Below are 20,835 nucleotides of genomic sequence, written 5' to 3'. Positions count from 1 at the left end.
CTGTTGGCCCCCCTGGGCCATCTTAGTCAGAGTCACAGGTGACAGCCATTAGCAAGGGCCTTCTGTTCATGAGGACATCACTGCCTGACACCCATACTGTGATAAGCTCCTGTACTTACCTGGCCCTGCTCCACTGCATTTCCCTGAAGTGGAAACTGAGGGACAAGTTTCCCGCCACAGCTGGTAGTAAGTGGGATCAGAATGCCTCCCCATAGCTGACTCCATCAAGGAGTCATCCAGCCCCCTCCCCTGGCAGGAAAGCAGGGGCAGGGGGGGAGCCTTTTCACAGCGTGTTCCCTGTTGGTACACAGTGTCCCTCCCAGAGGGACGCTCTGGTCGTGGTCCTTTCTTTGATTTCACACCCTGAGACAGGATCTTGCTATTTACCCAGGCTGGCCTGGTCTCACAGTGATCCTCCTGCCTCAGCCTTCTCAGTGCTGGGATTACAGATGTGCACCACCGCTCCCCGATCATGGCTGGCCACAGCCCTCCAGGGACCCCCACCTCACCCAGCCGGTGCCTGCAGTGGAGGAAGGCGGGGAGAGGCAGGGGAGAGGAGCTGGGGAGGCCCTGGGTGAGTCAGAGCCTGGAGTCCCCAGAGGGGAGAGGATGGCAGCTGTCTCGGCCCTGGAGCAGAGGGTGGACATGTCCACGGACACCCCGGGCCTCACCTGTACAGCCCCATTGTGGGCCGGCGGAGCTCATCCCACAAGAGAGAGCGGATCTCCCACCCTTGGCTACTTTTTGCTTTGCTGGAATCCAGGACTTCTGGGAACCACTGGGTTGCTGTCCCCAGCCCTTCAGGAGCCACGTCACAGAGGGATAGGTAGCCCACATTCGTACCCCACTGGGTGTACAGGTGAGGAAGTGGGAGGCAGCCCTGGAGACACAGACAGGCCACGTGGGGCTGCCAGCCAGGACTGGAGTCCCTTGTACTGCATGACCTGGTGCAGCTTGGACACCTCTAGTGATGGGAGCTCACCCCTCCTGAGCAGCCTCTCTGGTGTCAGGGGTGACTTGGGACACAGTTTTGCCCACTGGAGAAATCCAGTCCAGCCTCATCTTGTCACCCTGTTAGTGGCCTGACCACAGGGACTGTGACCTCTCGCTGGGGCTGCTATCCTGCCAGCCCAGCAGGCCCAGCTTCTGGAGGAAGACCTTAAGCCTTCATCTCAAGTGTGCTGTCATTGGGGTTGGCAAACAGAGCCCATCTCCATGCCAGGCGGGATGGGTCGTGTGCAGCGCTGCATTGGCAGGGGCTGGGAAGGAGTCTGTGATCAATTAGCAATGTCTGCCGGGTGCAGCAGGAGAAGGTGGGGTGGGCACAGGCCCTGGTCTGTGTCCCCACTGGACTCTGGGACAAAGACTGAGTTCTGCTTCGATTTGACAACTGTTGCAGGCAGCAGGGCTATTTTTGCCTCTGGATTTTATTCAATTTAGCAATGGGCTCCTCATCCTCAGTTGCATCAAGATTTCAGCTCGCATTAAGCTTACGGCCAACCCCCAAAATCTCCAAGTCTCTTTCCCATGAACAGCTGTCAAACCAGAGCTTCCACCACCTTGATGTGATTTCCATTGTTAGATACAGAATTGATTCACATCAGTCCCTTGTTGATGGGCACTTGAATTATTTCCAAATTTTCATAATGGGAGACCGTACCGCTGTGAAAATTCTTATTTCCTTGGTGCAGGTCTCTGGGAACGGGTTGCCGGACCCAGGCATCTTCTGAGAGAGGCGGGCAGTGGCCACCTGACTGCCAGAGAGCATTCTGGAAGCTCTGAACTGTCTGTCAGGAAATCCGGGAGGATCTGAGCAAGTGCCCGAGCCCATTCCGGGATATGAGAGGCACAAGCCTGAGTCCAGCTGCTCCCTGTCTTACCATGGGCCGGGTGACACGTGACCATTCTTTCCCAGAAGGAAACTTTGGGAGAGCTGAGATCTCATCAGGGAGGAGGCAGAGGCTTAGAGTCTGGAGCCCCAGGCTGTTGCCATCAGAAAAAACAGTTTCCGGGCCCGGGGGATTTAGCTCAGTGGTTCTGCTGCCTGCCTCGAAAGTGCAAGGTCGATCCCCGGTACCCACAGAAAAAAAGAAAAGAGACAAAACAGCTTCCCCTGTGAGAGGAGTCAGAGTGCCTCCTGGAGTTTGGTTTGATAACTTGCTAACGAGTACTCTGTCACAGGTGTGCCGGTTTAGACTTCTTCCCACAGTCTAAGTGTACCTGTTGCTGTGCAGACTTGTTGACATGGGGCTTTTTCACTTTAGCAAATGATCTTTTAAGGCTGAGGAGGAGGACCACAAGTTCCATGCATCCTGGGCAACATAGTGAGACCCTCTCTCAAAAAATAAAGGAGGCTGAGTCATGAGGATCACAGGATCACAGCCTAGGCAACATAGAGACCCTGTCTCAAAAGATTAAAAAAAAAAAAAAAAAGAACTAGGGATGTAGCACTGTGTGAGGGCCTTGGATTCAATTCCCAGTATTGCAAAAACAAACGAACAAATAAAAACTTGAAAAGGGTGGGGATGTAACTCGGTGTGAAGGCCCTGGTTCAACCCTCAGTGCTGCAAAACTAAAATAAAAAATTAAAAAGGGCCAGAGATGTGGTTCAGTGCGAAGGCTCTGGGTCGCCTGCCTCTCTGTCCTTAGCCCCCTCTGTCCTGAGCTGCGGCTCAGGAGGTGGCAGTTCCCACCTCTCCCTGCCTGGGGCACAGTGCCCTGTCCCCTGCTCACAGGCGTGTTCACACCAGAAAGGAGCCCCGGGCAGGGCTGAGACCCTGACATCACCAAAGGTGGATGTCTTCCTTCACCTTGGGCTTGGCTCGTGGGCCAGGGCCCAGCCCACCCCTCCCTGCTGGGCCCCCTGCCCATGGCCACAGAAGGGCCCCTGGGTCCTGCTGCAGGGAAAGCCCCGTCTGTCCCCATGTGTCCTGCTAACTCAGTGTCGGGACACTGTCTTAGGCTCCCTCCTTACTTGCAGGCTGGCTGCCCCCCCATCCAGGACTTGGTCCATCCGCTGGGGTCTGTGGTGGGTGCACGCACTCCTTCATGCAGCAGCCGTAGCTGTGGGCACTTCAGCTGCTGTGGCAACAATCTGCCCCCACCCCTCCCGCTCTCCCGCTCTCTGAGCCCAAAGGGACGCGGTAGCCGTCCCTGCTGCCTTTGTCCAGGCCTTGGCCCTCTTTGCTCCAGGGCTCCCTTCCTGAGCCTCACCCTGATTTCTCTCCCAAGTGTCCCTCATTCCTGGGAGCTGACACTGGGCAGCTTGGAGCCAGGCGGGCCAGGCCCTGAGGAGCCGAGGGGATGGAGTGGAGCCTGGCAGGGACAGCAGTCGGCAGCAGCTTTGGAGTGTGAGGCATCCCCACTGGCTGCAGAGGGGGTGTCGGGACAGGACCACAGCCGGCTGGGGGCTGCGTCCGTCCCCTTCCTCCATCGTGTCACTTCCAGTGAGGCCTCAGTCTGCCCAGGGACCAGAGGATCTTTAAAGTCCCAGCCCGGCACCCAGTCACAGGGACAGGGAACCTGGCAGGATGAAAAATGGTGTCAGGAACTTGTTGCTGAAAGTCTCCTTTCTGTCCTCACCCTGCGCTGAAAAGTCCTTTGTGGCGGAAACTGACATCTGCACAGGAGAGAAGCCTTCCAGGTTCACGGCTCAGGATGAAGATGAGTCAGCCTTCTGTCCCTCGAGGCCCCCACCGCTTGGCCCCTCTCCTACTTTGATGTCGTCCTCATGGGGGGGACAGGAGGCAGCAGGGCGGAGGGGAACGTTGGGTCTCGGGCTTCACCCACTGGGGCCTTAGCCCGGACTCTTCTGGGAGCTGCTTGTGTGCCCCTGGGCGGTGCCGCTGGGCCTCAGTCTCCTCTCCTGTGTGATGAGAGTTCATGGTTCCTCTTCTGTAGGCCGGTTTTCATATTTAGAGAGAATGTTTGCACAGTGCACTCATTTCCAGGCCTGCCGTAGCAAATACCCGCGACCGGGGGCTTAGACAGCACATTTGTTACCTCCTGATTCTGGAGGCCGGGGGGCTGAGATCAAGGTGCGGGCTTGTTTGGTTTGTTGGGAGCCTCTCCCTGTATTTCACTGCCTTCCCTCTGAGTGTCCATGTCCCAATCCCGATCCTGATCTCTCCCTGGAGAGATTTCCCTCGGCAGAGACCCTCTCTCTCTCTGAACACGGTTTCTGCAGATGGATATTCAGTGGCATGTTTAAGCCAGGCAGCGGAGAGAAGGCAACAAGATCCACTCCCTCGGTGTGTACTGAGCACCTGCTATGTGCCAGGCTCTGCTCTAGGTGCTGAGGGTCACCAGCGACCAGTGGGCCTACACCGCTGTTACTGGGAGCTGACATTCTTGTACTCGAGACCGGCAATAGGGAAAACTGACCAGTAAGGCGGATGTTAGAGGGTGGTGAGTTTTACGGGGCAAACTAGATCTGAGTGTGGCCCCGGGGCAGAGGGGCTCTGTACCATCCTTCTGGTTTGTGGGGTACTCAGTTGTGAGGTGAGGGAAGAAGCAGAGAGAGCAGGTGCTGTGTGTGGGCTCCTCCCAGCTCGGCATGCCCCAGGTTCTGGTTTCCCACTCAACGGAAGCTTCTCCCTCTTTCTCCTCTGCAGTGTGGAGGGCGAGGGCCCCGGCAGCGAGACCACCACATCCCTGGACAGCCCCTCGTCCTACCACCAGGGCCCCTTGGTGTCCGCCTCCAGCCTGAGCCCCGACCACTACGAGCACCCATCCCTGGGCGCCTATGGGCTGTACTCGGGGCCGCCAGGACAGCAGCGCGCACGGAGGCCCAAGCTGCAGCACTCGACCTCCATCCTGCGCAAGCAGGCAGAGGAGGACGCCATCAAGCGCTCGCGCTCGCTCTCCGAGAGCTATGAGCTCTCCTCGGACCTGCAGGACAAGCAGGTAAGTGGGCCACAGAGGAGGGTGGGCGTGGGAAGCACCTGCCCATAGGGATGTCCTCCCTCCCTGTCAGTGGAGGTGTGGCTTGGCCATTATCACGGTCGGCGACAGGCTCCAGCTCAGGGGTGAACATGCCGGGAATCTGGCCTCTGAGTTTCCAGAGAGCGCTGGGCCCAGACTGGCTTCTGCTGCAGTGCTTGGAGGCCTCAGGGAAGGCTCCAGGCTGTTGGACATCCCTCCTGGGCTCTCAGGTAGAATCCTCTGTGAGCAGCACCTTTTATGCTTGTCCCTTGTGGCTGGGATCTGTGCCCAGGACACACAGATCACTTGGAGGGATAGTCCCTATTGCATTTGTCATCTCTGCCCAGCTCCACAGGGGCTCACAAAGAGCTCATAAAAAGACAACTGCAGCAGAACTATGGAAATAGACATGGGAGAGGTTCTGACCACACACAGGACCGTGGGATAATTATACTCTGAGGATGGGCCTGACACAGCTGCCACTGTCCCCCGCTGCACGTGTGTTACCTGGTGCCCATTGTCACTGGACACGGGGCTGTGTGTGGAGCAGACGGTGGGCAGCCAAGACTGCCACTCATGTATGCATGCTGCGTGTGGTACGGGAGGTGGGTCGTGAGCAGGTTAGTAATCCGAGGACCGTCCAGTTCTAGAGCTTGATGCAGCCTGGAGGGATGATGAAATCTCGGAGGGAACAGAGTGGGCCTGCATGGTGGCAGCACCAAGCAAGGGCAGTTGGCATAAGGACAGGTGGGCCCACGAGCCCCTGGGTGTCCACACTGCTGGCTGCACCCTCTGTCTCCACAGTCACCGAGGCAGCTGTCAAGAGCCGTGGTGCCTGCAGGCCTGAGTGTCACTGGGTCTCTTCTCCAGTTTGCCCCTCTGTCCAGCCTCAGACACCTTCCAGGCTGCCCCTGTTCTGACTGCCTGGTGTCTGTCTCAGCAAGGGCTTGCCAGAGGCCCTGGGTTGGCGGCGTCCCTGTGCAGCCCCATTCTGCAGATGAGGAAATGAGGTCCTCGGAGTTCCAAGCTCCTTCTTGGGCCCATCTGGCTAATGAGGGAGGAGCCCAGGTTGAAACCAGATACTCCCTGGCCTTGAATCCCATACCCATCAGCCTCCAGGCATGCAGGGAGCCCTGGCAGGCATCTAAACCCGCTTGTGCCTCAGGTTCCTGTTTCCAGAGGTGCTGGCTTCAGCTCTTCCAGCTTCTCTTGCAACATTTTCATAACCCTGGAAGCCACAGGGTGTGCCACGGTGGAGGCTTCTGCTACAAAAGACATTTGGGATGCTCGGCGCACTATATCCCCCTGCCCTTTTCTTTCTTTTTTCCCCAATACTGGGGATTTAACGCAGGGCCTTTACATAGAGCTACAGCCCCAGCCCCTTTCTAAACTTTTTAAGTGTGAGATAGACTCATTAAGTTGCCCAAGCTTGAACTTCCACTCCTCCTGCCTCAGCCTCCCAGAGTGCTGGGATTACAGGCATGAGCCACGTCAGGTGAGTCCACTGCACCTTACCACAGTGCTTCTCCATCTTACTTGACCTTGGCACCTGTATTTCACCCTGATCGATGCCCACCCCAGCAGCTCTCAGCACTTACTTCAACCAACTTGGGCCACACAAAGACAGTTCCGGGTTGCGCCTCTGCAGGCTGAGGAAGAAGGTAAGTACCCTGGGCCGCCCTCACTCCCCTCTCCTCCCCACCAGGTGGAGATGCTAGAACGCAAGTATGGGGGGCGCCTCGTGACCCGCCATGCGGCCCGCACCATCCAGACGGCCTTCCGCCAGTACCAGATGAACAAGAACTTCGAGCGCCTGCGCAGCTCCATGTCGGAGAACCGCATGTCACGCCGGATTGTGCTGTCCAACATGAGGATGCAGTTCTCCTTCGAGGGGCCTGAGAAGGTGCATAGCTCCTACTTCGAGGGCAAGCAGGTCTCAGTGACCAACGATGGCTCCCAGCTGGGCAGCCTGGTGCCCTCCGAATGTGGGGACGTGGGCGAGCCGGCCACCCTCAAGTCCCCAGCTGCGTCCAGCGACTTTGCGGACGCCATCACGGAGCTGGAGGACGCCTTCTCCCGGCAGGTGAAGTCGCTGGCCGAGTCCATCGACGATGCCCTCAACTGCCGCAGCCTGCACACGGAGGAGGTGCCAGCCCCGGATGCAGCACGGGCCCGAGACCCCGAGCCCACACCGGCCCTGCACAGCATGGACCACCGCCAGCTGGACGAGATGACGGCCTCCTACAGCGACGTCACCCTGTACATTGACGAGGATGAGCTCTCACCACCGCTGCCTCTCCCGCAGGCTGGGGACCGGCCGTGCAGCACCGAGTCGGACCTGCGGCTGCGGGCTGGGGGCGTTGCTCAGGACTACTGGGCCCTGGCCCACAAGGACGACAAGGCCGACACCGACACCAGCTGCCGCAGCACACCGTCACTGGAGCGGCCCGAGCCACGGCTGCGGGCCGATCACCTCCCGCTGCTCACCATCGAGCCCCCCAGCGACAGCTCAGCCGACCTCAGTGACCGCTCCGACCGCAGCTCGCACAAGAGGCAGAGTGCCTACGAGCGCGGCCTGGGTGGTGGGCAGCAGGGTAGCCCCAAGCATGGGCCCCATGGCGGTGGCCCGAAGGGCCTCCCCCGGGATGAGCCCGAGCTGCGGTCCCGGCCCTCCAGGCCCCTCGAGAGCCACCTGGCCATCAATGGCTCGGCCAACCGGCAGAGCAAGTCGGAATCGGACTACTCGGACGGGGACAATGACAGCATCAACAGCACATCCAACTCCAATGACACCATCAACTGCAGCTCCGAGTCCTCCTCAAGGGACAGCCTGCGGGAGCAGACCCTCAGCAAGCAGACCTACCACAAGGAGACGCGCAACAGCTGGGACTCGCCAGCCTTCAGCAACGATGTCATCCGCAAGCGGCACTACCGCATCGGCCTCAACCTCTTCAACAAGTGAGTCCCCACCGGCCGATGGCCCTGTGGGAGGGTGAGCTCGGGAGCAGCTGCTGGGCAGCCGGCACACTGGGCAGGCAGGGAGGGGCGAGTATGGTGGGCTCCGGGCAAGCGTGTGAGGGCCGCACAGTGTCTGAGGTTGGCGGAGCCAGGCCACTGCCCTCAGGTGGCAGATGCTTACAGGATGGGCCAGACGGGCAGAGTGGAGGCTTCCCTGTGGGACAGAGGAGCTCAGAGTGGGGCCCTACCACCACATCGACCCCATGTCCCTCAGCAGTGAGGTGCTTGTCAGGCTGAGGGGCCGATGGAGAGGACAGGAGCCTTGGTCCAGCACGGAGCAGGCCTGTGTTGGGCTGGACCTGGGGAGTCCGGGGCGTCGGCAGCCCGCCCTGAGCTGGGCTCAAGGGTGAGAGGACATAGTCTGGGGAGCTGTGGGCTTGGGCTGCTCGCCCAGGGGCTCAGCGGAAGGTACTGTGGGGCAGCCCTGAGAGCAAGTCCCTGGAGGGAGGAGGACGAAGAGGGTGTTTAAAGCAGACTATTCTTAGCAGGGCTGAAAATAGCCAGAGGAAGGGGAGGAGGACCAAGCCTCCCTCAGAGGGACCTTGGGAGGCTCTTGGGAAGCCTGAGATTTCACATTATTTCTGAACCCAGGGCCCATGGGATCTGGGGTCATCAGATACCAGCCAGGCATGGACTCCCCCCGGTGGGGACGTGACCAGCCTTGTGTGGCGCTTCCCCCAAGGCCCCAGAGAACAGTGTGGCCAGTACTGTGGCTGCTTCCGCTGGACTAGGGAGACTCGGGCTGCTTTTGGGGCACCCAGGTGCAAGCAGAAGTGCTCTGTGGACTTCCGGGTGGGGTGGGAATGGAGCACGCAGGGCTCTGTCCTGAAATCTGTCCACACTGTTCCTGGGCACTGCCTCCTCCAGTGCCACCTCAGAGTCAGCCCTGTGTCCTCTGGGGAGATGAGGGGGAATCCCAGCAGTGGGGTAGAGGAAGCCCGGCAAAAGTCTCCTTCAGCCGACCAGCTCTGGTCTCTGCCCACCCTCTTTCTGTGGCTTCTTAATTACATGGGTGGCACAAGGAAACATTCTGCTCAGTGACAGCCTTGAAGTTCAGGGTGACATCGTCTGGCTATTTTGGAGTCTCCCCATTCCAAGTTTTTTGGTTGTTTTTTTTTCTGGCAGTGCTGAGGATTGAAGGGCCTTCCCACTGAGCTACATTCCAGCCCTCTTTATTTTGAGACAGGGTCTCACCAAGTTGCCCATTAAGTGGCCCCCAACCTGCCACCCTCCTGTCTCAGCCTCCCGAGTCTCTGGGATTATAGTCCTCCCGGTCTTTTTGTCTGTGTTTGTATGGAGTGTTAGGAACAGTAGCCAGCCGTGGTGAGGAACACAGCCCGAGGCCAGGCCTGCCCACTTCCTGGGGGAGCATCCTCGGGCAGGGCCCATCCTGCTCCCCAGTGCCCTCATGTGAGATGGGGCACATGCCAATGGCACCCACCCCATAGGGCTGAGGCGAGAAGCACTGGTGTATAGGAACCAAGGAAGGCGCCTGTGTGCATTCACTGCTGTCCCTTGGCCTTGCAGCATCATCAGCAGGCCATTGGTCCTGGTGCTTCTGCTTTTCCATGGCGGTGGGCGTGGACATGCCCCTCGAAGAGCGTCCCCAGAGTCCCCAGGAGAACAGCAGAGAGGAGCCTTGGGGTCTCAGGCAGGCACGTTGTTAATTGAAGTGGCCACTGCCCAGTTAGTGTTTAAGGGGTCCTGGCTCCTTTTCCACCCTCAGCCGCTGGGTTTGATGGTGCCTGGCCCCTCCTCTTCCCTGTCCACACTCAGTCTTACCTTTTCCCTCTACCCAGCAGGATAGATGTGTCTCTCTGTCATTTGAAGTTGATTTTCCCTGCTGGCTTCAGAGGCCCAGCTTCTATCCATCTCTTTTGGCTCTATGGGGTTTTTGTAAAACACTTGCCCCCTTTTCCACTGACTGTTTGTCACTTTTGAAGACATTGTATCACTAGCGGTTATGGATATGACTCCTCTAATTATGGATACTTTCCCTGTCACTTTTCTTTCGTTATTTTTTGGGAGTTTGTTATTTAGATGTCATCACTCTGCATAGAATGGACTTTACAAAGTCTCTGGCTCAGTGGTGTTTGGTTCTATACCTTTTCTTTTTGTTTCTGCTCTTGTCTGATAGAACCATTTAATTTTATTTAGTCAAATCATCAGTGGTTTTTTTTTTAAATTACTTTCTCTTTTTATGCTTTGCTTTATTTCATTCCTGCATTTGGCAGTGCTGGCATGGAACCCAAGGCCTCGTGCATGCCAGGTGCGCCTGACCCCCTGAGCCACACGCCCGGGCACTTTGTGTCTTATTTTGCGAAGCTGTGCTCCTGAGTCCTAACAAGGTCTTGGAATTTTGCCTTTAGTGACTTCATGGCTTTGTTTTCCACACAGTAGGATTTAAATCTGGAATTTCTTTGGAGAATGAAAGAAGGTGAGGGTTACACCTTGAGAATTGGCCGTTTCTGCCCTGATGTCATCGTGTGGCCCTGCGTCTGTGCCTGGCATCTGTGCCTGCCGCTTGCCAGGTCCTGGCTCCGTCTGGGTCCTCCCCTCCCTTAGCAGGTCCTGGCTGGGCCCCCCTGCATGCCCGGCACCGTCGCAGGGCCCAGGACGCATCTGCACACAGAACAAAGGCCCCGGGAGCGCCCCACAATGGCTAAAGGATCTGTGTGCTGATTCTGCCGACATCAGCCATTTTCCAGTTTTAATTTATTGGTGCTGGAGATCAAACCTAGGCCTCTGCACAGGAGGCAGACACTCACTGAGCTGCACCCAGGGCCATCAGGTTCCACCCTTGCCCTTTTACATAATTTCTTATTAGGACGGAAACCTCTCCATTTTTGTTTTTAGAAACTCCCTTGCTCCCTGTGAAATTGTTCCACAGGAATTTTGAAGTCAACACATTCAGGCTCCTAAAGAATCCTGATGACGCTGGAGTTGTCCTCCAGCAGGGCTCCTTGGCCACCTGTGGTCCGCCGGTGCCACGCTGAGCAGTGCAGATTGGGACGGGGACCCCTCTGCAGCCTGGGCCACTGGGCTGTGTCCAGGTGGAGATCCCAGGCTCCCTTTCCACAGAAGCTGGTGTAGGTTTGTGTGGCATGGACCCCCACAGCCCTGGCCAGGTGCCCCCCTCCGCCGTGCTCCAGGCTCAGTTTCCTCTGTGACCCCATGGGGTCCTGATGCCAGCTCAGGAGGTGTTGGGATCCAAGGGGAAGCCACTTCTCTACAGCTGTGTCGTTCACTTACCAGTGCCTCCACCCACAGCCCATCCATTACCCTAAGCTCACCGCAAGGGCCTTCTGGAGCCTCTCTGGGGCCCGGAGCTGCTGCCTGACCACTAATTAGAGTGAAGGACCCCAGGTCCCTGCAGTGGTGGGACCAGAGCTGGGCGCTTGAGCTGGGCAGCAGTGTGCCTGGTTTGCAGAGCAGGCCCTGAAGCTGTGAGCCAGGGCTCTGCGGCCCATGCCTGGGTCCCCCTACTGCTGTCCCCTCGTTGCTGTCTTGGGCTGGGGGAGTGGGTGCTGGTCACAGAGAGCACGGAAGCAGCACTGGGTGAGACAGTGCTGGGACTCCTGCAAGGGCTGGGAGCTGTGGGCGGGGCCTCTGCATCCCCCATGCAGGGCCCTGTGTTTGGAGGCATCCAGCTCTCCACCCCCAGTGCCCACCCTGCCTGCTGCAGTTGCTGCAGGGTCGAGGCAGAGCCCCACAGGGACACTGGGTGATGCTGAGAGGCCCTTTCACCCTCTAGCACCTCCGTGTCATCCCTCTGCCCTGCCCCCAGGCAAGTGGCCAGTGGTCATGACAATGGGAGTGATGCTGGGACTCACCTGAGCGTGCGCTCTGTCCCCCAGCGGTCACAGCCACAGCAGGAGGTGGGGTGGAGGAGGCCGGGCTCGGAGAGGCAAGGTCCAGTTCTCAACCCCAGGCCAGGGCCAGCGCTGGTGCAGTGCCCTTGGCCGGGGTATGTGGTGCTGGCAGTTTAACAGGCAGCTCTAGTTTAACTCAGTCCTTGGAAGTCCGGGTCCTCTTTGCCTAGAGAGCAGTCGCTGTGTACAGGGACCCTTGCTGCCATCAGAGCCTGGTGTCCCTAGCACTGTCCTGGGGGCCCGGGCCTGGGTGGCTGGAGCCCTGGGGGTAGACTGTGACCCAAGGAGGACCCCAGCCACAGTCAGCTTGGTCCTCACTATCAGAAAGGGCCGTGTGAAAATCAGCTGGATGGAAGTGCCGGCCTTGCGTCCCTGTGGGTCATGGCGGGTTCCAGCCTGAAGGGCCAGACCAGAAGACACTTCCAGCTGCAGGGTGTGGAAGGCTGGCCTTGTGTGCATCCCTGCACAGGCCTGCAGCTGGCCTGGCTCATAGTGGGGACAGGAGCCCATCACGAGGGGCTAACCAGAGAGTTTTGCTGGGCATCGTCCCAGGGCTGAGTCTGTCCTCGGGCCAGTCCCTGCAGCAAGCAGGGTTTCCCCGCCCCCATGGGTGCCTCCCATCCTTCTTCCTGTGTTTCGAGGAGGCAGGCCTCTGACTGCCTGCAGCTGAGTGAGGTCAGCCCCTGGGTCATGAGGACAGGTCACGGGAAGGGTGGGACATCCGGAGGTGCTTCCACTTCTCATAGGGTGATCCTGGACAAGCCCTTCTTCCCCAGAAAGCAGGGGTGAGCACTTAACCAGTAGTATTCCTTAAGGAGCACAGACCCGCTCTCACCCAGAACGTGCCATAGCTCACTATTACCCCCGTAGTTCACAGTCACATCTGGGTGTGAGATGCAGGGAGGAAAATGACCAGTGCAGTCTGTGTCCCCTGCCACACTTGACTCTGAGTCAGCATCAGATGTGTAAAGCTGGCTCACCCAGCCTTGGAGGAGGCTGACAATCCCGGACCAGAAGCAGACCTCGAGGGCAGGGCGGTGGGCTGGCTGACTGCAGACCACCTGCCAGGTGCCCCTGGGACACAGCAGGCCCAGGAGCAGATGGCCAAAGTCGCCGTCAGCACCTTTTTGATATTTGGTCCTTCCGGGGTGCAGCTAGGTAGATAAAGAGCATGGGGGTCCATGCAGCCAGAAGCCGTGTGGCATACGGGTGGGTACACATTGCATTTGCCTGCACCACCCAGGCGGGGACAGAAGATCTCTGACTCTGCCCCCTGAGGCAGGAGATGGTACCAGCCCCGCGAGGTAGGGGGCAGGGATGCAGGGTGTGCTCCAGGGCAGAGGGGCCTGAGCCCACAGACCCCCACAGACTCAGGGAAGCACTGGGTCCCGGAGGGGGCACCCAGCTGCTTGATGCCTCTCAGTAACTCTGAGGACCAGAGACAGCGGGACAGGGAGCCAGTCTGGCCAGAGGGCGTGGCTGGGCTCTTGGGCTCCTCCCAGCTCCCCGAGTGGCTGGGCGAGAGAGATCCTGAGAGTACACGTGGCTTGCTAGGGTCACACGTGCGGCTGTCTTCAAAGCACTCGTATGCCACTCTGTCTCCTGGGACCCCCCAGGCCCACTGCCAGGTCAGCCAAGGGCAAGACCTACCAGGAGACGGGCCGGGCATCAGAGGCTAAGGGGAGCACGGCCCTGCCCGGCTCCTGTGGCAGGAGTGCCACTGCAAGATGAGCACTGCCCACGCTGGAATGAGCCTCAGGACGGGGTGATGCCCACAGCCCGCGCTGGCAGGTGCAGAGGGGCTGTGCTCTGAGCTCGTCCCTGACTCTGCACTTCCTGGTGAGGACACCTGGGCTCCAGGGGGACACTGAGCCCTGCTGTGCCAGCCTGGCCCCTCTCCATGGAGCCACCATGGACTTCGCTGGCAGGGCTGGGTCATGGCCTCAGGTAGAAACCCTCAGTCCTTCATGGCACTTCCTAAGTGCGTCCTCACTGGCCTTGCATGTGGGGCTCATCCCATCCTGTCACTAGTAGACATCACGGCCGGGCAAGGTCATGCCACTGTAGGCCTCTTGGTGCTGTGGGCCACCAGAGCGCTGAGCCCCAGAAGTGGGGGTTCAGGGAGTGCCTTGGGGGACATGGGTAGCCCAGGGGAGTCCACAAGCAGGCTCCGTGTGGTCAGCCCAGCCTGTCCATTCTTGGCACAAGTTTTGGGCAGCTCAGGGTGGAGGGTTTTACCCCAGCACCTGCCCATTTCAGGCTTGGGGCCAGCAGGACAGGATGCCCAGGGCCCAGGGTCTCAAGTGAAAGCCACTTCTGCACTTCTGCCTGTGGAGGAGGGACAAGGACAAAGCCCAGGGCTGAGTCAGGAGGGAGGCTTCCCCTGGGCACAGGGCCTGGGCACCGAGCTGAGCACATTTCTCATTTCCCAGGAAGCCTGAGAAGGGTGTGCAGTACCTCATTGAGCGAGGCTTTGTGCCTGACACACCGGTGGGCGTGGCCCACTTCCTGCTGCAGCGCAAGGGCCTGAGCCGCCAGATGATAGGCGAGTTCCTGGGCAACCGGCAGAAGCAGTTCAACCGCGATGTGCTCGAGTGAGTTCCGGACCCTGGGCTAGGGGCACAGAGCTATGCCACACTGGCAGAGCCGTCCTCCGGAGCCCTTCACCAGGCTCATCCTGTTGGCTGGGACATCACACTCATGCCTTGGTGTCCTGAGGCCAGGTGCCAGGACCCCTGCAGAATCCCACTCCTTGGATGCTCTGGTTCCCTCTGTGATGCAGCCTCATTTACACAACCTATGCACACCTCCGTGGCACGCAGGTGCTGTATAAATATCTGGAGTGCTGTGTGGTTTAGGGTGTGATGCTCACCAAGCACTCTGTGTATTCAGGATGGACAGGGGTTGTTTTTATTTTTCCCAAGTGTTTAGGATCTGTGATTGGTTAAATCGGAGGATTCAAACCCAGGGATACAGAGGGCGAGTGCACCACTCCCCCCGCCGCCCGCCTCTCTCTCTTTCTGAGTCCTGCACACTCACACACACAGGTTTGGCCAATGCAGGTGCTTGTGTAGCCATCCCGCTCCATTTACACACATGCACATGAACACACACTCAGACACATACAGGAGATCAAGTGAGAGGAGCACTGGCCATGGCTTCACGTGGTGGACCGAGCCGAAGTCTGTGTCCTTCCAGAGCAGGATGCAAGCAGCCTTGGCTTCCTTTTGCTCTCTGCAAGCTCAGCTCCTCCTTCATGTCCAGGCCTCCGCATGTACCTGCCCCTCCCCTCTGAAACCCGAGGCCTGGGTGACCAGGGGCAGCCCCCAGCATCCCCTGCAGCCCTTCCTGCACCTCGTCCCCCAGCTGGTTCCTGGTCCCTAGGAAATCCGGGCATTGTCCGCCCACCAGAAAACAGCAGTGGCCTCAGGAAGTCTTGAGGCACCCCCAGCCCATCAGCCAGGCACCCCAGGGCCGCCTGCTGCCTGTCTGCCCTCCTGCCGAGCAAAGCTGCCCAAAGAGGCCTGTGCCCACTGCCCCAGGAGAGGGGTGGCCCCAGGATGGGATGAGGTCCTTGGTGACTTCTGCCTCTGGAGCCAGGGGTGGTGATGGTGGCTGCAGCTGTGTGACAAAGATGAGTTGAGGCCTGGTCCTGGGAGGCGCCTCCACCCTGGGTTCTGGTATAGACCCCACCATCTCTGCACGTGGTCACCATGCTGGGGCAGAGCCTGAGAAGGTGGTGGCCATAAGAAACCATGTACTGGCTGTTCCTCAAGTTCTGCTCCTACAGATGAGGGTGGCTCAGCTCCCCAAGATGCCCGGGGAGAGACCCCCACCCCTAAACCCAGCCCTCTCCTCCAACCCTCCACCCTGCCCTGAAAGCCGAGCCCTGGGTCCCTGTCCTCATCGGGCTCCTGGGAGCTTTGTGGAACCAAGGAGACTCAGAGCCAATGTCCCGTGAGCCAGGAAACAGCTAAATGAAGCACGGCCTGTAGGAAGACCTCCTCCCTACCAAACTACACACGTAAATGGGACGCAAGTGTTTCCTGCAGTTTTGGGGTTCCCAGGCCCCCTGGGCCCTCTTGCACTTTCTGAAGTGCTCTTTGCTGACTGCGGAGCCCGGGTGCAGCCCTCCCTGCTCAGAGGCCCCGTCCCCCTGGGTCAGGTGCACACCTGTCACTCACGCTCTGGACTCTTGCTCTGACCGTCTAATGGGGGTGCAGAGGTCCGGGTGTCGCCCCTCAAGGGCCGGGGCCACTCATATAGGCCATGTGTCTCTGTTCCAGCTGCGTGGTGGACGAGATGGACTTCTCCACCATGGAGCTGGACGAGGCCCTCAGGAAGTTCCAGGCTCACATCCGGGTCCAGGGTGAGGCCCAGAAGGTGGAGCGGCTCATAGAGGCGTTCAGGTGGGTGCCTGTGTGGGTGGGTGCGGGCACCCACTGAGCAGAGAAGGTGCTGGTCCATGGGGACTGGCAGAGTTCCCTTTGTCCCTTTAACCTGTGGCCTCTTGTGCTTCCGCCTGGCCCTGAGCTGGGCCTTCCCTCCTCATAGGTGTGGGCAGTGTACTCTGACTGCGAGCTAAAGAGCTTCACACCCCATGGCCTCGCTGTGGCTGTCTGCACCAGACCATGAGGTCTCCCTCAGGCCCTTGTAGCCATCCATCCTGGTCACTCACTTGTGCACTGTCCTAGGCCTGAGCAGCCTCTCACAGTGATGGCATGTGAGCTGTAGAGCCAGGTGGCCTGGGTCTGTCACTGACCCTCCCATGTCCCTGCTGTGTGACCCCATGGCTGCTGGGGCTGGGTGTGGGAGACTCACATCCCCTAGCGACCTGGCACCCTGGGATGAGCACCAGTGGCAGGGCCAGGAGGATGGAGTAGAGGGACAAGCTCAGGCCCTGGAGGGACAGACACCTCCCCCCTAGTATGGTGCAGGCTGAATTGCAGTTTCTGCTGTGTATATAGACACCATGCACTAACCAGTTGCACCACTGGAGTCTCAGCCCCTGCTGTACATAATCCTCAGTCACTGCGCTGTCCCTGTCCATCTTGGGGGCCTTGTAGGTGAGTGGCAGTGGGAACAGAGAGGGATGCCGATGAGGCCAGCATGAACAGTGGTGACGCAGAGGGGGCGAGAGGCACAGGTGTGCAGGTGTCAGCCTCACGTGTGCTGCTGTCCGTCGGCTGAACTCAGTTGCCAGCTGCTCCTCACAGCCGTGTGCCAGTGGACAGTCGCAGGGTGAGAGGGACAGGCGGTCAGGGCCAGCTCCACCCAAGTGCATTTCCCACCCACCCGATGCAGTAGTGAGGCTTGGGAATGTGGAGGCCCTGACCGGCCCTCTGTGTCCCTCTAGCCAGCGGTACTGCATCTGCAATCCTGGGGTGGTGCGGCAGTTCCGGAACCCGGACACCATCTTCATCCTGGCCTTTGCCATCATCCTGCTCAACACAGACATGTACAGCCCCAACGTCAAGCCCGAGAGGAAGATGAAGCTAGAGGACTTCGTCAAGAACCTCCGAGGTGAGCCCCAGGCTGCCGGGACCAAAGGTTCAGAGATGGAGCTGCACCCTGGGATCCACACACAGTCTCTCAGGGGTGCATAGGGCCGGACACAGCCTGCGGACAGGCGCCTGGTCTCTGGTCAGGACACCTTGCTGCAGGGGAAGTGATGTTTAGATTGTGCTCCACCGGAGAAGCTGACTTGCCTTTCCTTCGAGCCCTTCCGCCTGATGGGTGCATGTGAGAGGGAATCCACTCTCAGCACTGTAAGTGGAAGGCTGGTCGCATGCCACGAGAAGTGATTAGAAAGGGGACTGGGTGACAGGAAGCAGTGGTGTTGGGTTCTAGTCATACTGCCTGCCTCCGGCCCTCCTCCCTGCCTGTGAGGAGGTGACTGTGACAAGGCCAGCGAGAGGCAAGGCCTTCTGCTGTCATCAGAGGGAAAGGGAAAGCAAAGGGAGCATGGTCAGAGCAAAGGGAATGTGTCCCTGTCCCTGGGAAACTCCCCTTGCAGATCAACGGTGGGTTCTAGGGACATGGCTAGGTCCCTCTGGAAATGGCATCCTGCTGTGTGAAAAGGGAGCAAAGCTGGTAGGAGTCACACCCCACTTCAGCTTGTTGAGCTCCTCCAGTGCCCAGCCTGCTCCTTTGCCTGTACCTGCCACAGCACTGTCCCCTGTCCTCTTGAGCAGGAGGACCCTATGGGGCAGTGTCTCCAACTCCTCCCAGCCTTCCTGCTGGGGTGTAAGGGTGTCCTCGAACCACAAGCAGGTGGTGCCACCTTAGCAGGACAGCTGAAGGAACCTCTAGTTGTTTTCCCACAGAGGAGACCAGTCACCAGGAGCAGGCTGCAGAGCTTGGCTCCAAGGCCTGAGTTAGGGCATTGCCTGGGGTCCCCACTTCACTCCTGGGAAACCCCAGTCCAGGAAAGAGTAAGTGAGCCGAGAGCCTCGGATGGGGCACACGGTGAAGCTGCCCAGGGGTCTCTGAGTCCTGGGCCTCTCTCCCAGGCTGACCGATTCTGGTGGTCAGAGAATCCCTGGGAGCCCGGATGGGCAGGGCCAGAAGTGATCAGCCAGAGAGGGGAGGCTCCGGAGGCTGTAGGTCCAGCACTTGGGGCTCCTGCCCTCATGGGAGTAGCTTTAGAGTTCACAGCCATCGTCACATGGCACTGTCCCAGCACGCCAGGCACCAGGGGGCCTTATCCCTGTGCCAAGAGCAGGCGCAGAGCACCGTGATCCTGGGAGGGAGCCCCTGGTTCCAACCCCACACCTGGGCTGTTTCCACCAAAACGCTGCCTTTCCAGCCAGAAACCAGAGCAGTTCTGCTCAGCTTCCCTGCAAAGTTCAGGGAGGGGTATGACGTCCCTGGGTCACAGAGCCAGTGCTGGCAGAGGTGGGTTGGGTCCCGGCAGCCCCAGACCTGCTGGCCTTCACAGGGAGGGCACCCCCAGGTCATTCTTTCTGAGGGAAACCCCACCCCAATGCTGCCAGTGTCCTTGGGAATCACTGGGCCAGTTTTCCTGGGGTGCAGGCAGCAGGACAGGCCCTGGCCGAGGTCAGCAGAGGGGGACTCACCCAGCAGCACGGAAGCCTTTTGTTAAAAAGCTCAATTTTCTTTTTCACATTTGTTTATTTTTGAAATGAGCGTTATCTTTACATAGTTGATGTTTTAGTTACTTTTCTTGCTGAGACAAAATACCCAACACCCACAAGTTAAGGGAGGAAAGATGTATTTTGGCTCACAGTTTGTAGAGTTTCAGTCCATAGTTAGCTGGCTCCAAGGCAGGTTGGCAAAGCAGGGCAGGCAGAAGGCAGCAAGCAGCAAGCAAGTGAAATAGCAGCAAGCGATGACCAGTGACACTAGCCCTCTTTCTGTCCCTTATATTTTATCCAGGCTACCTGTCCTCGGGGCAGGTCGCGCTCACACCCAGGGTGGGGCACCCTCAATCCTGCCCAGATCTGTGCCAAACCAATCAGAGGACTGATGCAGGAATCACACACTCTAGATCCAGCCACCTCTGAAAAGCCCGAGATGAGGGTTTGGGGGGACATCGAGACACAAGCCATAACGGTTCAAAACCCAGAAAGTTATATGAGACAGCAGCCTGGCTTCTGGGGTTTACTGAGAGGACCTGAAGACTTAGCTCCACGAGTGGAAGTTTCTGGTAGCTGTCAAGTTCCGGCAGGGGCCACTGTGTGCTTCGACAGGTGGCAGGGAAAATAAACGGGGGCAGGGCCAGTTTGTGGGTTGTTATTCAGCACTACTAAGAAGAAATGAACCATCCACTGTGAGAAGACATCAGGGAACCCAGGACCTGTCACTAAGTTTGAAAAGCCAATGTGAAGCCGGATGTGGTGCCGCACACCTGTAATCCCATCACTCAGGAGGCTGAGGCAGGAGGATTGCCAGAAGTTTGAAGCCAGCCTGGGCTACATAGTGAGTCAAGGCCAGTCTGGACTATATAGTGAGACCCTGTCTCAAATAAAAAGAAGCCAATCAGGAAAGGCTGGTGCCATCTGTCCCAAATGTGGCATCTGGGACAGACAAAACTGGGGGCAGGACACGCCGCGGAGGTGGCAGGGCTGGGAATGAGAGGATTGAGCAGGAAGCACAGAGGGGTTTTAGGGCAGGGGCACTGGTCCCAGTGGTGCCTGCACGTCCTCACACACCTGGCCGTACCCAAAGAACTCCAGTGTCCAAAGCGAACCCCCATGTGACCGGGGGACTCTGGGTGACCCCAGGCTGGGCAGGTCATCGGCCGTGACAGATGGACCCCTCTGGGGCATATGCTGGTGGGCTGGGGGCCACGAGCCTGTGGGACTCTCTGCCTTCTGTTGGATTTTCCCAGGAACCCAAAACTGCTCTCCAGATGCTGTTTTGAACAACCAGGAAGTCCTAAACATTCCACAGCCGAGCTCCCCTCCCCGCCACCCCTGCTGACAGTGTCACACCCTGTGCCCTGGACACCTTGGGTTTCGCCCCGGGTGTCCCTTGGGGCTCCTCTGCCAGGCCAGCCACACTCTGTTTCTCTGGCTTTGTACTTTGCCATCTCCTTTTAACAAACTTCAGAGGAACTGGCTTTCCTGGCCTCTCCCTGACTCTGGGCCATTCACATCAAGCAGCTGTAGAGGACACCAAGCTCAGAGGGACTCGGTCACTCACCCATAGTCACGCTGCTAGGAAGGGAGAAAACCAGGACTCGGTGCCAGGTCTGTCAGAGACTCACAGGCCCTGGTGCACAGTGTCCCACGTCTCAGCCTCAGTTTCCCATCTGTGGAAGCATCTGTGCTGTGGTGGAGATCAACATGGCACTTACAGAGCCCCTGGGCAAAGCTGAGAAGGTGGCACGGCCTTGTTTCTGTCCGCTGCAGGTCTGGGTGGTCTGTGCTAGGCCCGTTCCTGCTGGGGGACGTGGAGAAAGTCTGGGGACAATGGGGGCTGCTCTGTGGCCGCAGGCCTGGGAGGGCTATGGCTCTGTTGGGGACCAGGAAAGGCCTGCTCTTCTGATCAGGTTTAG

At 58.8% G+C, this 20,835-nt stretch overlaps 1 protein-coding gene across 10 annotated transcripts in view; it reads left to right on the top strand.

Moving 5' to 3' along the window:
• Iqsec1 (IQ motif and Sec7 domain ArfGEF 1) overlaps window positions 1-20,823 on the top strand; it is a 280,229-nt gene extending 259,406 nt beyond the window's left edge. For 7 of the 10 annotated variants that reach the window (XM_087207194.1, XM_087207193.1, XM_087207199.1 and 4 more), the window contains 5 exons: window positions 4,614-4,905; window positions 6,629-7,881; window positions 14,246-14,407; window positions 16,100-16,222; window positions 17,170-20,823. In XM_087207194.1, coding sequence (XP_087063320.1) covers window positions 4,614-4,905; window positions 6,629-7,881; window positions 14,246-14,407; window positions 16,100-16,222; window positions 17,170-17,419 — 2,080 coding nt within the window. In that variant the 3' untranslated portion in view covers window positions 17,420-20,823. The remainder of the gene's footprint in view (window positions 1-4,613; window positions 4,906-6,628; window positions 7,882-14,245; window positions 14,408-16,099; window positions 16,223-17,169) is intronic. The other 3 variants (XM_087207201.1, XM_087207197.1, XM_087207198.1) reach the window with 1 other exon arrangement.
• Window positions 20,824-20,835: the final 12 nt, after the last annotated feature.

The sequence above is a fragment of the Heterocephalus glaber genome, unplaced genomic scaffold (assembly GCF_053883595.1).
Source record: "Heterocephalus glaber isolate CG9 unplaced genomic scaffold, H.glaber_assembly_v1.0 deba00000768, whole genome shotgun sequence".
Lineage (NCBI taxonomy): Eukaryota > Metazoa > Chordata > Mammalia > Rodentia > Bathyergidae > Heterocephalus > Heterocephalus glaber.
Note: the sequence above shows the minus strand (reverse complement) of the source record. Positions and strands in the feature narration are given on the sequence as shown.